This window comes from Lepidochelys kempii, chromosome 5 (assembly GCF_965140265.1).
Source record: "Lepidochelys kempii isolate rLepKem1 chromosome 5, rLepKem1.hap2, whole genome shotgun sequence".
NCBI lineage: Eukaryota > Metazoa > Chordata > Testudines > Cheloniidae > Lepidochelys > Lepidochelys kempii.
The window spans coordinates 51976276-51990937 of NC_133260.1; the positions used below are offsets into that span (position 1 = coordinate 51976276).

General features: G+C 43.7%; 1 protein-coding gene across 2 annotated transcripts in view; it reads left to right on the top strand.

Moving 5' to 3' along the window:
• The window catches only part of RASGRF2 (Ras protein specific guanine nucleotide releasing factor 2), a 215838-nt gene that overhangs the window by 105448 nt on the left and 95728 nt on the right, over positions 1–14662 (top strand). Inside the window, exons 16-17 of one of the 2 annotated variants that reach the window (XM_073344381.1) lie at positions 6145–6273; positions 7609–7698. In XM_073344381.1, the coding sequence (XP_073200482.1) occupies positions 6145–6273; positions 7609–7698 (219 nt within the window). The remainder of the gene's footprint in view (positions 1–6144; positions 6274–7608; positions 7699–14662) is intronic. The other variant, XM_073344380.1, reaches the window with a different exon arrangement.

Genomic DNA, 14662 nt, shown 5'->3' on the forward strand with positions numbered 1-14662 from the left:
AGCTTCAGGCAACTCGGAGAGCATGTGAGATGTTCATTTTCAACATCAGCAACCAGGTGGTTCAAGTACTCACCGTTGCCGACAACACTACCACTTTGTTTTATCTGTACAAGGGGATGCAAGACGGAATCAGTTATTCCAAGAAATGATTCATCAGTGGAACTTCTTCATAAAGAACGTCTTGCAAAAGGCATTTCACCTTCCCGGGGGAGGAATGCTATTGCAGATTCACTCAACAGAAACTTTGTAGACCATCATGAGTGGCCAATAAACAAGGACATTCTGCATCAGATCTTTCATCAGTGGGATTATCTAGTAATAGATCTTTTTGCAACTAACTGAACAATAAATGCAGGAAATTCTGCTGCAGAGCAGATAGCAGCCCTTGTCTTTTGTCAGATGCTTTCCTTTTTCCCTGGTCAAGTCTTCTGCTGAATGCATTTCTTGCCATCTCTCTAAATCTGAGGGTGATCAAGAAGCTAAAAAGAGTCAAGGCAATCATCATCCTCATAACGCCAGCCAGGCCAAGGCATTGACTCAGTTCGACCTTCCATAACTCTACCGGTGATTGAGATGACTTATGGCACCCAAACCTACAATCACTTCACCTCACGGCGTGGATGATCTCTGGTTGAGCAGTGAGGAAAAAGTTTGCTTTCAAGATATCCAGGCCATTTTGGTGAGCAGCAGAAAGGACACCAGAGCCACTTATGTAGCACAATGGAGAAATTCTCAATCTGGGCTGAATCTTATCAGTTGTCAACAAACAGTGCAGAAATTAGATTACCTTCTGTATTGAAATCATCTGGTCTCTCCATCAGTTCTGTGAGGGGCCATTTAGCTTCCATCTCTATGATATATCCACCACCAGATGTTTTTCCTGGCTTTTCGCATCCTTTGTATCTAGATTTTTAATGGGACTCTTCCACATGTATCCTCCATTGTCTGATCCAGTGTCGTCATGGGACTTGACTATAGTGTCCTCTTTTTAATGGGTTCCCCCTCTGAACCTTTAGCAACAACTGATATCATTGATAATGATGAAAACAGCATTTTTGGCACAGTTGCTTGTATGAAGAGGGTCTCGCAGCTGACCCTCCTTTCATGATATTTTACAAAGACAAGGGCTCCATTTACCCACACCCTAAGTTCATGCCTAAGGTTGTATCTGCATTCCACATTTGAATCAAGACCATTCATGTTCTGATGTTTTTTCCTTAAACCTCATTCTAGCAAAGCTGAGGAGGTGTTTCATACTTTGAATGTGTGGAGGACTCTGTCCTTTTACCTGGACTGCACAAAATAGTTCAGATCATCTCCCAGACTTTTTGTAGCCTTTGCTGAAAGGATTAAAGGACAACCGATGACAGCTCTGCTGTGACTTTCCCCCTTGGCCAGGGCCCAGGCTTAGGCTAGTGAGGGCCAACCTGTTGCCAGGGTCTCCAGGGCTGGGGTTCATTCTTTAATTATATTTTGTTACTAAATCATTGTTAGGAATTATATTAGATCATCATTGTTCAGTTTTCAATTGAAATCTTTGTAGAGCTCTATTTACGTGATTTATAGGCTGGACATTAATATGGATTACATAGTATGGAAGATTTGTATCATCCCAACATACTCTTAGAATACATAAATATAGTATTTATTATGTACAGTTGGCCAAATTCTTCTCTCTTACACCAGGGTAGCCCCATTGGGATTGCAGAATCTGACACAAAGTGTAGAATGAACTATACACAAAATAGCTGCTGTCCTAGATGGATATATTATTCTTATTATACACTACACATTAAAACAGTAAAGTATGGGTTATTCTTATCTAATGCCAGAAAGTGAGATGTTGCAGAGTGTAGCAGTGTGGCTTCTGATTGCCTGTTGAGCACCCTTTGTGGACAGATGTTGCTGTGCTGCACCCTGCCTATCAGGCTGTCCTGTCTCTTCAGGGGTCCTTCAAAAACTCACAATTCACAAAGCAGTCCAAACAATTCCCAGAAGGGATCCCACTTACTTAGTCCTCAGGTGCCCCAAGCCTAGTTCATTCTTTCCCAGTAGTCCAATACAAAGTCTTTCAAAACAAAACACAAACTCATTCAGTTTTCACCCCAATTTCAGCTGGGCACATCCCCCTCCTTCTTGAGAGTTTGTCTTTCAGTCTCTTGCCCTGCTTCCTGTGCAGGAGCTCTCCCAGGTAAGATGACCAGATATCCCAATTTTATAGGGACAGTCCCAATATTTGGGGCTTTGTCTTATATAGGTGCCTATTACCCCCCACTCCCAATTTTTCACACTTACTGTCTGGTCACCCTACTCCCAGGCCTGCCTCCCTGGAGAGCTTCCCCCTGCATTGTGCACTTTTCCCCTGCTGACTCAGGGCCCTGCAGGAATATTCTTGTTCCCTGCAGTTTATCTGCAGACTTAGCTTCAGTTTCCTCGTCTTGCCACCTTCCCTACTGCTGCACCTTCCTGCTCTTTTTATTCTGGGATCACTTGATTCTACTCAGATGTGTCTCATCTTGTAATCATGGTTGGCTTAGCCCCATGCTCTTCAGCCCATGGGGCAAATCACACCATTACACAGGAATTCCCCAGCCCATAGGTACTGGGAGTGTTATAGAGGCAGCATATTAACGTTTAGAAATGGAGAAAACATCACATAAATACATCATCATTCCGAGAGCCAGAACCAAGCTGGAGAGGACCCTGAAGGATGCCATCTGCTGCCAATACGTGGAAAACCTGAAACAGAAGCTGGACCAGGGCAGACCTTTGAGATTATGTGCAAATGGGATGCCAGCAACCACTTCCTCCCTGGGGGCAGCTTCACCCGATTTGCCAACTGGAGGTTCATCCACCGGGCCCTGCTCAACTGCGTCCCACTGAACGAAGCCATCCGCCACGGGAATCAGGACAAGCAATGCAGGAAGTATGTCAAAGAGACACTACCCCATGTCTTGTGTAGCTGCAAGCCCCATTCCAGAGCCTGTCAACTGCGACACAATGCCATCCAAGATCACCTTGTCAGAGCCATCCTGCCACCTGTGAGGAAGGTAGTCGTGAACTCCTCCATCCCTGGAACCAACAGCCAATTGCAACCAGACATTGTCATCACCAACGAGAACCAGAAGATCATCATGGTGGACATCATGGTGCCCTTCGAAAACAGGACCCTGGCTTTCCACAATGCCCAATCTTGAAAGGTGGAGAAATACACCCCTCTAGCTGACACCCTGAGAACTAGGGGCTATGAGGTCCAAACTCACGTGCTGATCGTCGGAGCCCTGGGTGTATGGGACCACAGAAATAAGCGAGTACTGAGAGAATGTGGAGTCGGTTAATGCTATGCTCAGCTGATGTGGCACCGTCAGATGGTCAAGGGACATCTACATAGAACACATCACCGGACATTGGCAATACCAGGAGGGATGAGGTGGAGTGCCGATGGGAAGTGCAGTTGGGAAAGTAACTCAAATACTTTCCTGATGGACTGTTTTTTCCCCTAAATGGACAACCTATCTTAAATTCTCAATTACTGAGGGACAATCTTCACTCACTGATATATTTTGCTTTCCACCACCAACTCTCTGTATAATGTTTTTCATGAATAATGTACCTGAATGCATCTAATGTACCTAAATATTGAAACTGTATTCTTAAATTTATTCACCTAAATTTGGGTTATTGCTGATTGTGCACTGTATGTATCTTATGACTTTAAAAACAAACTTTGTATTTGTGGATAATCTTAGCACGATACCCAAATGTACAGACACTCTTTTCTCAACCTATGTATTACATCATATTTTTAACATTAGCTTTAATAAAATTTTAAATCTATTACATTGCTGTTTTGCAGTGCTTGTAACACCTATGGATTTGGGAGCCAGACAAATGAAGGACTTGCACTGGGAGATTTTGGAGGAAACTGTATCTAGCAGTCTTCACCAGAAAGAGTGTCATTTTGTCATAGGTCTGTAAAGTGTAAGGAAAGGGAATTAAAAAATCCATCCCTAGGGCTTGGCTACACTTGCGAGTTAGAGCGCATTAAAGGAGCCCCGGGTGCTCTAGCTCACTACGCATCCACTCTGGCAAGGCATGTAGAGTGCTCTGACTCCACGGCTAGAGCGTTCCTGGTACGCCACCTTGGCAAGAAGATTAACACTTGGTGCGCCTTGGCTGAAACGCCTGGGTGTCAGTGTGAATGAGGTGTTGCATTACTGCGCTCTGATCAGCCTCCAGAAATGTCCCATAATCCCCTTAAGTCAAGTGGCCACTCTTGTCATTGTTTTGGAATTGCTGAAGGAATGCGGATATGCCCTTTGAAAGATCCGTTTCTGACAGCCGGCATGCTTATCTGCCCGAGACAAAGCAAACCATTACTGTGGAATGCTGTGTGAGAGAGAGAGGCGGGGGTTGGGGGGAGGGTCTGCTGCTGTCTGAACTTACAAGACAGCATGCTAACATGCTCTCAGTCCCCCCAAAACCCACTCTCTCTCCCCCCACATACACACAACACACTCCCTGTCACACTCCACCCCCCCCTCCATTTGAAAAGCACATTGCAGCCACTTGCATGCTGGGATAGCTACCACAATGCACTGCTCTCTGTGGCCACTGCAAGAGCTGCTAATGTGGCCAAGCCAGTGCACTTGCAGCTGTCAGTGTGGACAGACTGCAGCGCTTTCCCTACTGTACTCTACGAAAGCTGGTTTAACTCAAAGCGCTCTACATCTGCAAGTGTAGCCATGCCCTTAGGGTGGTGACAGTGATAGAAATACAAAGTACTAACCTGTTATTTCCTTAACATAAGTTTTCTGCATAAGAAAGAGACCATTAACAAGTGATAAGTAGTTATCTAGGATCAATTGGTTTCATTACTCATCTTCTCCTAAGATTCCAAAGAGGCAGATTTAATATGAATCCAGTTTGGCTGTACAAATTCAATTTCCAAGTCAATGCTGTTATTTATTTCGTCTTGAGTATGGCCCATTTATCATCTAAAGAGAAATTTTCTCCACGTTCCAAATGCTTTTTCTGCACATCTGCCTACTGGTGTAGACAATTTCATTTTAAAACTTAGAGTACAGTGCTTGTGTTGTAAGAGTTGCAGTTCCAAATCTATTGTAGAATCCAATAGAGAAGCATTATGTGTAGATATTTTTTATTTTTCATGCGGACACATGTCATTCTGCCAGCTTACCATTTGGACATTAATTTACTCAATGGAGTAATGAGCTCTGCAGTGCTGTTCAGTTCTGTATTAGTAGGCAGTTTTGTGATTATATATAATGACTTACTAATGATTTTTTCTCACACTTGATATGTGAATCCTATGATTAAACTATCCATATCATGCTTATGTTCCCCTGGATAGTCTGCTTAAGGATATGCAAAATCATGACAGGGCTATTTTTTAAAATGACACTTTAGCACTTGATGGTTTTCATTTTAAGTTTTTATTTATGGGCCTTGTTACCATTATGTCATTGGTACCTATGAAGTTGCCTGGTATTTTCCGAGTCCTTTACCTCTATCCAGAGGAATATTGTTGCTGAGCCTTCTTAAAGAAGTTGCACTGTCAGCTTACAGAAGGAATATCATAAAGCAAAATATATAAGAGACTAAATTTTAACTTTCATACTTATTAAATGGGGCTTAAATAGGTTTAAATTGTAAATATTGGTATAATGTACTTTTTTTTTTAATGGACCTGATCTTACTATGTTCATTGAAACAAAATATATAATGATTTCACAGAGGGAAGCATCGGGCTCTATGTGTATATTATTATGATTACAGTATATGTTTATATGTTTGATCCATTATAACCTTGTTATTCTCTGTGCTTTTCATAAACTGCGAGTGTGGAGACACAAGCTTCTTCAGTATTTCTTGTAGACCCACATTCCAACCATCTCTCAGAAATGAGCCACTTTATGTACAAACTGTGTGCTTAAAAAGAACCTTTTTGACTGAAAAATTGAAGGAAATGGCTTCATATCTTAAAGCTGTTTCACTGTTGTTTAGATCTCTTGATATTTGAAAATAATGTTTACACATTTAATGGGCTGTAAATTATGGAAATAATGGTGACCACTGTACTAACAGAGTGACCTTTGTACTAACATTCATGGTGTTTTAAAGCAGCAGTTCTAGAATCTGTGTCAGTGGACAGGACAATTCCTGAAAGCACTTCGACTGTCGAGACACCTGAGCTTTCCCCATGTCGATCCCCCTCAACTCCACGACATCTCCGCTACCGTCAGCCAGGAGGTAAGAAACATTGCCTTGGAAGGAGACTAAGTTATGTATTTCCAATTCTTTTTTAATTTCCTGCAAAGATTATTTTCTAAATAATGTGGTTAGTTTGTGTCTCTGCTTATTTCTCAGATGTAAAAAAGCCAGCAAAATATGAATAACAGTATTCTAGTTAATTGGCATATTAATAACAAGAGAATGAAAAGCATACTGGGAGTTAGGAAGTGCTGAAATGATCTGTAATATCTGGAACAGGATGTACCTTAGTTCAGGAATAATATTGACTCAATCCTATTCTTACATGAATTAACAAGACCTTAACAGATTTGCAGGAGCTATTATGGGGGCACATTTTGGGTACCATATGTGATGATTAGATGCACAACTCCCATTATTGTTAATGGGAAACGACTGTGTCTGTTCCTCCATGTGTGACATGGAACATTTACAGATGGTATCAGATTATTCATTCCAGTATTGAGTAAATCACTCAACTGAAGAGAAAAAGCAAGAGGTGGATCTTCTAATAGCTCTCACATGGCTCTTCGAATTACTAACAGAACTACTTGCTGTATCCATAAATATTTAGAATGTTGCCCTTTCTTGAAATCTAGATTGTAAGCCAACTATTTCATGTTTGGGAGAAAAAAAACCCCACAAATATAATCCTCCCCAGTAATCACTAATAATTTATGAAAACATTTCATAGTAATTTTAAGCCAAAACCAAACTTTACTTATTGGCATAGTTTATGGTTGTGTGTCAGAATTTTTGGTTTGAAAACTCTGGAAATGCAAAGCAAAACCATTTGAATGGAAATCAGAGGAGATGTTCTCAAAACTTCTTCCAAAGTGATACCTGTAAGTTTTGCAAAGCTCTGCTAATTTTAGGTCACAACCAGGGGGAAATCTTAAATCTTGTTCAAAATAATATCCATTTTTACTTTGCTTGGGCTGACTATTGAAAATGATGCAATTGAGAAGTAAATTAACCATACCTCTATTACTTTAGCACCATTATTTTTAAGCAGTTGTATCATAACTTTCATTTTTGTTTCGTTAATCTTTTTTCTTCACATTGGCACCATCATGCACTTTGTTAAACAGCATTATTTATTATTGTGATCTGGTGATAAAAATCAAATGACAAATATATTTTAAACATTTTTGCCTCTAATACAGAATCCGTTTTCATTGAGAACATAAAATATGCACGCTTACGTAAAGTATTGTATATTCCCTCTTTACCCTGTGAGCTGGGGGAGTGGAGAATATGAAAATTGATATGCTTTAAAAAAAAAAGTTAAAACCAAATACAAGTTGTTGACCTTTATTTGTCTGTTCCTTACAGTACAGACTGCTGACAACAGCCACTGTTCTGTTTCTCCTGCTTCTGCATTTGCTATTGCTACAGCTGCAGCAGGGCATGGGAGTCCACCAGGTGAGAACAATTTAGTGCAAGAAAAATGTAGATGGGTCTCAACAGGTAAAGCTGTCCTACCATCCCAGTTTTAAATAGTCACTGGTTTGTTCCTTTAATCTCCTGGGTATAATCTGGCTTCCATTCTGAATGGAGATTCTATTGTGATCTATAGATGATCAGGACATACTTAGATATGCTTGACAGTACTGAAGAAGGTGGATGGAACAGGTCTACTTTTCCATCTCTGTAGATCTGTAGCTCTGTAGATTCCTCAAGAAGGACTCTGTGGTCTAGTGATTAGATGAGATATTGCAATTCAGGACTCCTAGGTTCTATTCCTAAATTCACTGTTGTCTTACTCTGTGCCCTTGGGCATATCACTTAACTTCTATGAACTAAATTTTACACTTCATAATGCTAGTGTAAATCAGGAGTAGCTCCACTGAAACCAATTCAGTTACTCTGGATATATGCTGGTGTAACCAAGAGCAAGTTTGTCTCAGTGTTGTGGTTTATCCAGCTGTGTTGTGGTTTATCCAGCTGTTTATCTGCTTCCTTTGCAGAGTGGTGACATATACTGTTTGTAAACCACTTTGAAATCCTGGGCTTAGAAGCAATACTACAAAGCACATTGAAATCAGTGACATTGTTTCCACTGATTGCAGTAAGCTTTTGATCAGGTATTAATGTGTAAAGTTGTGATGGTTTGTTTGATCAGAGTTATTTGTTCAAAGTCCTCACACACTGGAGACAGAACACATTTCAAACTAAGTTAATTTCTGTGATGAACATTGATTGGCATCTCTACATTATCACCTTGTAATCTCCTTTTGTGATTTTGGAAGACCATAATCTGGCTATATTCAGTTTCATGATAATTATGAGCCTGACACTGAGAGATGCTGGACACCAGCAAGTTCTTTGGAAATACAAGTGTTCTCTGCCTCTCAGAACCAGATCCTTCATTTGTGCTGGTCAAGGGAACATACTTTAAAAAAAATTAATCCCAACATGTAGAAAAATTGTTCTTAAAATACAAATATATCACACTAAAAACAATTATAGCTAAAGCTCCCAATACAGCCAATTGACTTGAAACAAATATAGGGTTAGTTTTGGCTCTGCATTATAAAAGCACATAAAGAAAAATATAAGAGAGTAACATGTAAAAGCATACAATAAAATATGGGCATTTCAGATTATTCAGACTCTGTATATTGGAAAGAAGAAAATACATTGCTTGTGTTAATCTAATACTATTTTGTGGTGTTTACTTTGGTTCCTAAAAGAGGACCAGTTGTTGTTTTTTTTTTTTAAAAAAAAGAGGTAATGCAGCAAAACTGACAAGAAAAGAGTGAATCAGGAAATCTGTAGGGAAAGAGCAGGAAATTGAAGGTTTCTGTCAGGAGGTTGTGACAGATTTATGTTACCAACCTGCCTGGGGCGTCAGGTGATCAGGCTGAGGCCATAGGATCGTTAAGGAAGGAGATGACAGAACACACCAAGTGTCTAAGTTTTAAAGCTTTATTGATAAAACAATAAAATAACAGCAGAGAGTGCTTCCTATGTCACTCAGACGAAGGAAGAAAGCGTTAGTGTCCCAAGCCCTAACCCAAGTTCATACTCACACACTCACTACCCGAGGCTGGCCAGGCCTGGGTGTAACATAAGAAGAAGAGGGGGAAGGGTGGATGGGAATTCTGTCCTGTGCGCACAGGTCGTCCAGGGTTTGCTGCCAATCTCCGAATTGCTCCAGATCTCAGGAGGATTTTAAGTCCTGGGCTCCTCTGGGGGTGTTCCATTCCATGACCTCTGTTCCTGGTGCTCTTTGTGCCAGTCCAAACTGGCTTTCTGTGATCTTCTTCACTTTCCCAAAACACAAGGGCTCCAGGGATGCGAAGCTCTGCTCCCCCCCTCGTCATCTTGCCTGTGTTTTCCATGGCTGGCTGTGGCTGTGTGAGAGATAAACTTCTCATCTAGCGCCATGACCTCGGACTGGGGCCAGCATCTTATCATTGGACTGAGCTTGCTAGCTGCAGTGTTGAGTTAGCCCATTCTCTGCTCTCTTTCTCCTTCCCCCTTTGGCCTCTTGCAGCCTGCAAAATAATCTTCCACTCCCCACTCCCACCTTTGACCTTCCCCAAAATGCTTTGCGATGCTTGCAACAGCGTTAGCAACATGCAGTGCTGATCTGCCTTCCCCAGGGGAACCCCTGAGGTTGTGACAAGGTGAGCAAGTACATTAGACTTCCAGCATGGCTACACTTGCGAGTTAAAGTGCATTAAAACAGCCCAGTGCGCTCCACGCATCCACACTGGCAAGGCAAGGAGTGCGCTCTGACTCCGTGGCTAGAGTGCTCCTGCTACTCCAGCTTGGTGAGTGGAATAACATTTGATGAGCCCCTGCTGGAGCTCCACGGTGCCAGTGTGGATGCTCTGGTCTGTTAATGTGCTCTGATCGGCCTCCAGAAGTGTCCCACAATGCCTGTTCTATCCACTCTGGTCATCACTTTGAACTCTACTGCCCTGCCCTCAGGTGACCAACTGTCAGACCTGCTCTTTAAATTCTCTGGGAATTTTGAAAATCCCCTTCCTGTTTGCTCAGCCAGGCATGGAGTGCTCTCAGCGAATCTTTCCAGGTGACCATGCCTCCATACGCCAAGCAATGGCGAGGTGCTGGACCTCATTAGTGTCTGGGGGGAGGAAGCTGTCAAGTCCCAGCTGCACTCCAGCCATAGGAATTATGATACCTTCGGGCAGATATCAAGGGACATGATGGAAAGGGGCCATGACCGGGATGCTCTGCAGTGCAGGGTTAAAGTGAAGGAGCTGTGGAATGCCTACTGAAAAGCCCACGAGGCAAACAGACGCTCTGGTGCTGCCCCTGCGATCTGCCGTTTTTACAAAGAGCTGGACGCGATACTTGGGAGCTACCCCACCTCCACTCTGAGTACCACCATGGACACTTCAGAGCACAGTCCAACAAGGCAGGAGGAGGAGGAGAAGCAAAGTGGGACCAAGGGTGCTGAGGAGGAGGAATACACTCTGGCATCCCTAGATGCATGCAGCCGGGAGCTGTTCTCAAGCCACGAGGAAGGTAGCCAGTTACGGCGGCTGGTGCATGGGAAAGGACAAACACCAGAAGAGGTTCCCGGTAAGCGGCTTTTATTTTAGGAAGTAAGTTATTCGGTGCAGGCTCTTGGGGCAAGGAGGGTTAGGGCTGCATGCATGCCTAGATGCAGAATAGGGCGTTGATGTGCTCTCTCACATCGTGGTAATCGGCCTCAGTGATCTCTTCAAAGTTCTCATCCAATGTGCTTGCGCAGGTTTCATGGGAGAGCCACTGTGGTCCTTGTCCCAGGCAGGCTAACATGTCCGCGCCACTGTGCTGTGAGGGGCGGGGGGACCATTGCTGCACAAAGGCAAGCTGCATATGGGCCAGGGCGGAAGCCGCATTGTGGTAGAAGACCCTCCTTTGCTTCCCAGGTCACCCTCAGCAGCGAGATATCTTCCAGGATGAACTCCTGTGGAAAATATAGGGACAGTGTTCAGTATAGGGGCCCCCTGAAGCTGTTGGCTCTCCCCAAGGCACAGAAACCCAGAGGACAGAACAGCCATGAAAGAATCAGTCCCCCTTGACCCTGTGCTTACTCACCATTTTGGGGCTCCCGTGGGGTATGTGCGCTCACTTTGGGACGGGTAAATTATGCTATTGTGTAGACTATGCTTGCCCTTAAGTACAGGGGAATCATTGCTCTGTCTGGTGTGAACAATGCTGCCTCTGTTCAGTGTTGCATTTTGCCTTTACAGATGCAACCTTGAGATCTCAGCTGTCCACGTTATCACCAGCCGAGAGGCTGCAAAGAATCAGGAAGAGGCCATGTAGAAGCAAAGAGGACATGCTGCATGAAGTCATGCAGCACTCCCTTAATGAAAATTAAAAAGTGCAGGAGTGGCGGGAGAGTGAAAGGAGGGTCCAGAATGCGCATCGCTGACACTAAAGCATAGAGCGGCTGATAAGCATCATGGAGCGCCAAGCGAACTCGATCCAGGCACTCGTAGCCATGCAGGCGGAGCACTACCGCACCTGACCCCCCCCCCCCGCAGCTCTTGTCCCAAAACTCTTTCCCTTGTGCCCCCATGTCACCTCCAACCCAGTTTCCCCTACATCCGGGTTCTTGTCGCCATCAGCTGCCTCCAACACCTGTAGCTTCACCACCCAGCCCTGAAAACTACGACCCTCACCCACTGCACTCAACCCCCATCACCATGCAGTATAGCCAGCCTGAAGTGTTCCTCACCCCACCCCCTTGCCCTTTGTGTTTCCCAAGCAGTTGTGTTTCTTTTCAATAAATGCATTTTCTTTTCATTAAATGGATTTTTTTTGCTTTGAAAACATTCTTTATTATTGCATAACGTAAAAGTTACCTTAGCCCAGGAAAGCAACAGGCACTGCAAGTCAGTGTATCATACGTAGCAAACACAGATTCCTACTAACATTGGAACCACTGTACTTCACTCCCGTGCAGGGCACCAGACATTACTGGTGGCTTTCAGACTCAAATTGCTCCCTCAAGGCATCCCTAATCCTTGCAGCCCCGCACTGGGCCCCTCTAATAGCCCTGCTCTCTGGCTGTTCAAATTCAGCCTCCAGGTGTTGAACCTCTGAGTTCCATGCCTAAGTGAATTGTTCACCCTTCCCTTCACAAATGTTATAGAGGGTACAGCATGAGGATATAACTGTGGGGATGCTGTTATCGTCAGGACAGCTCTCAATCTCGTGTTCTTGCACGGCAGGGTGGGGGTGAGCTCCTCACACAGTCCCATGAAAGTGGCTTTTCTCATCTGAAAGTTCTGCAGCCACTGCTCGTCATCCAGACTTGCATGATGATGTGATCCCACCACTCAGTGCTTGTTTCCCGAGCCCAGAAACGCCGTTCCACGGTGGTCAGCATTTCCATGAATGCCACAAGCAAACTTGTGTCGTATGCGTTACTCGCATCGATATCATCATCATCAGAGTCCTTGCTGTCCCTTTGGATCATAAGGAATAACTTGACTGCCAAACGTGATGTGCTGGCGAGACTCGTCAGCATATTCCTCAGCAGTTCGGGCTCCGTTCCCGCAGACTGAAAAGGAAGACAGAGCGCGCAGTACAAAAAACATTGAAAGATGGTGCCAATTGTGGACGGAAGCAGGGGGATTGCTGGGATGCAAACCGATGCATCACGGGGCATTGGGACAGGACCCAGAATGCCCCGCACCCTTCCCACAAGCCACAACGCCAGAATGGGAAGAGGTGCTCTGTGGGATAGCTGCCCACAATGCACCGCTCCCAATGCCACTGCAAGTGCCGCAAATGTGGACACACCAGTGCACTTGCAGCTGTCAGTGTGGATGACTGCAGCGCTTTCCCTACTGCACTCTACGAAGGCTGGTTTAACTCAAAGTGCTCTACAATTGCAAGTGTAGCCATGCCCCCAGAGTTTGAAAACTTTGAGAGCAAAGTTTAAACCTCTGAGTCACCTTATGTGTAACTTGTATGATTGTTGGCAAAAACATACTGGCAGGAATTAAATAATCACAATAGCATGGTGTGATGGGCTCCCTGGAGTGCAATCTGGAACTGGGGTACTGCTGAGCCCTCTGTCTCACCAAAGTGGGCTCCCTCTCACACTGTGATGCTGTGACAAGCTGCAAACTCGATCAGGTATTTCATGTACACAGCCATCCACAGGCAGGGACACACCCAGATGAGTTACATGAATGCTTCTCCTAGCCATTCATGAACCAACAATGGAGAGGCTCCAGCCAGTTCCCCACAGTTCCCCAGGCCAGGACCTCAGAGCTGTACCATCTTGCCCTGGTCAGAAGCCTGATCAGTGTAAGTTTATTACCCAGTCTGCCCCTCCCTCAATGTGGAGAAGACATGCTCCAGCTCTCATTCCTGAGCAGATTTCCCTTGTACTTCAAGCTAAACCCACTGTTTTAGGTAAAATATAAAACAGATGTATTAACTACAAAAATATAGATCTTAAGTGATTATAAGTAATAAGCGTGCTGATCAAAGTTGGTTACCTAGGAAATAAAAGTAAAATTGCAATCTCAGTTCTATAAACTAGACAGGATTTGAATCAAGCAGTCTCTCACCCTGATGGTACAGTTCCTTAATACAGAAGCTGGGATTCTCCTTTCCAGCCTGGGACCACCTCCCCTGTTCAAAGTCTTTGTTCTCCAGACATGTTTCCAGGTGTTGAGTTGTGAGGGGAGTGAGGACAAATGACGATGTCACTTCCCCTCCTTTATAGGTTCCTCCAGCTTGCTGGAAAGATCTTTTGCTAGGACCTGAGTCTACATGCTATTTCTGAGAGGTCTCCATTGTATACAGTTCCTGGGGTACTCCTTGCGAGTGTGTATTCCACTTAATGGGCCATCATCAGTGTCTGGCTGCCCCGCTGAAAGTCTAGTTGTGGGTGTTTCCAACTTCACAACATCTTGTAGTAACATACACATAGCAAAACTTCATAACTCCACATACAATGATAGCACATACAATTCAACAGGATATTAATGTTCAACAAATCAAGACTTTAAAATGATACCTCACAAGGCATACTTTGTACAAAACATATCACAATTATATGATAGTGGTGAATATGGGGGTGCCAGGGTGTTGCTTTGGAGTACAGAGTGCTTGCCAAATTAATTAATTATTTTAAAAATATATTAAAATAATATGAAGTTTGCAAAGTCAAACACTCAACTTTTCGATGGGAAGAAAATCTAAGGGAAGAAGGAGTTGAGGAGAGCAGGCAGTTCCTCAAGGAGACGACATTAAAGGCACAACTGCAAACTATTCTGATGCAAAAGAAAGATAGAAAGAATAGTAAGAGGCCAATATGGCTCCATCAGGAGTTCTTTAATGACCTGAAAACCAAAAAGGAATCCTACAAAAAATGGAAACATGGTCAAATTGATAAGGA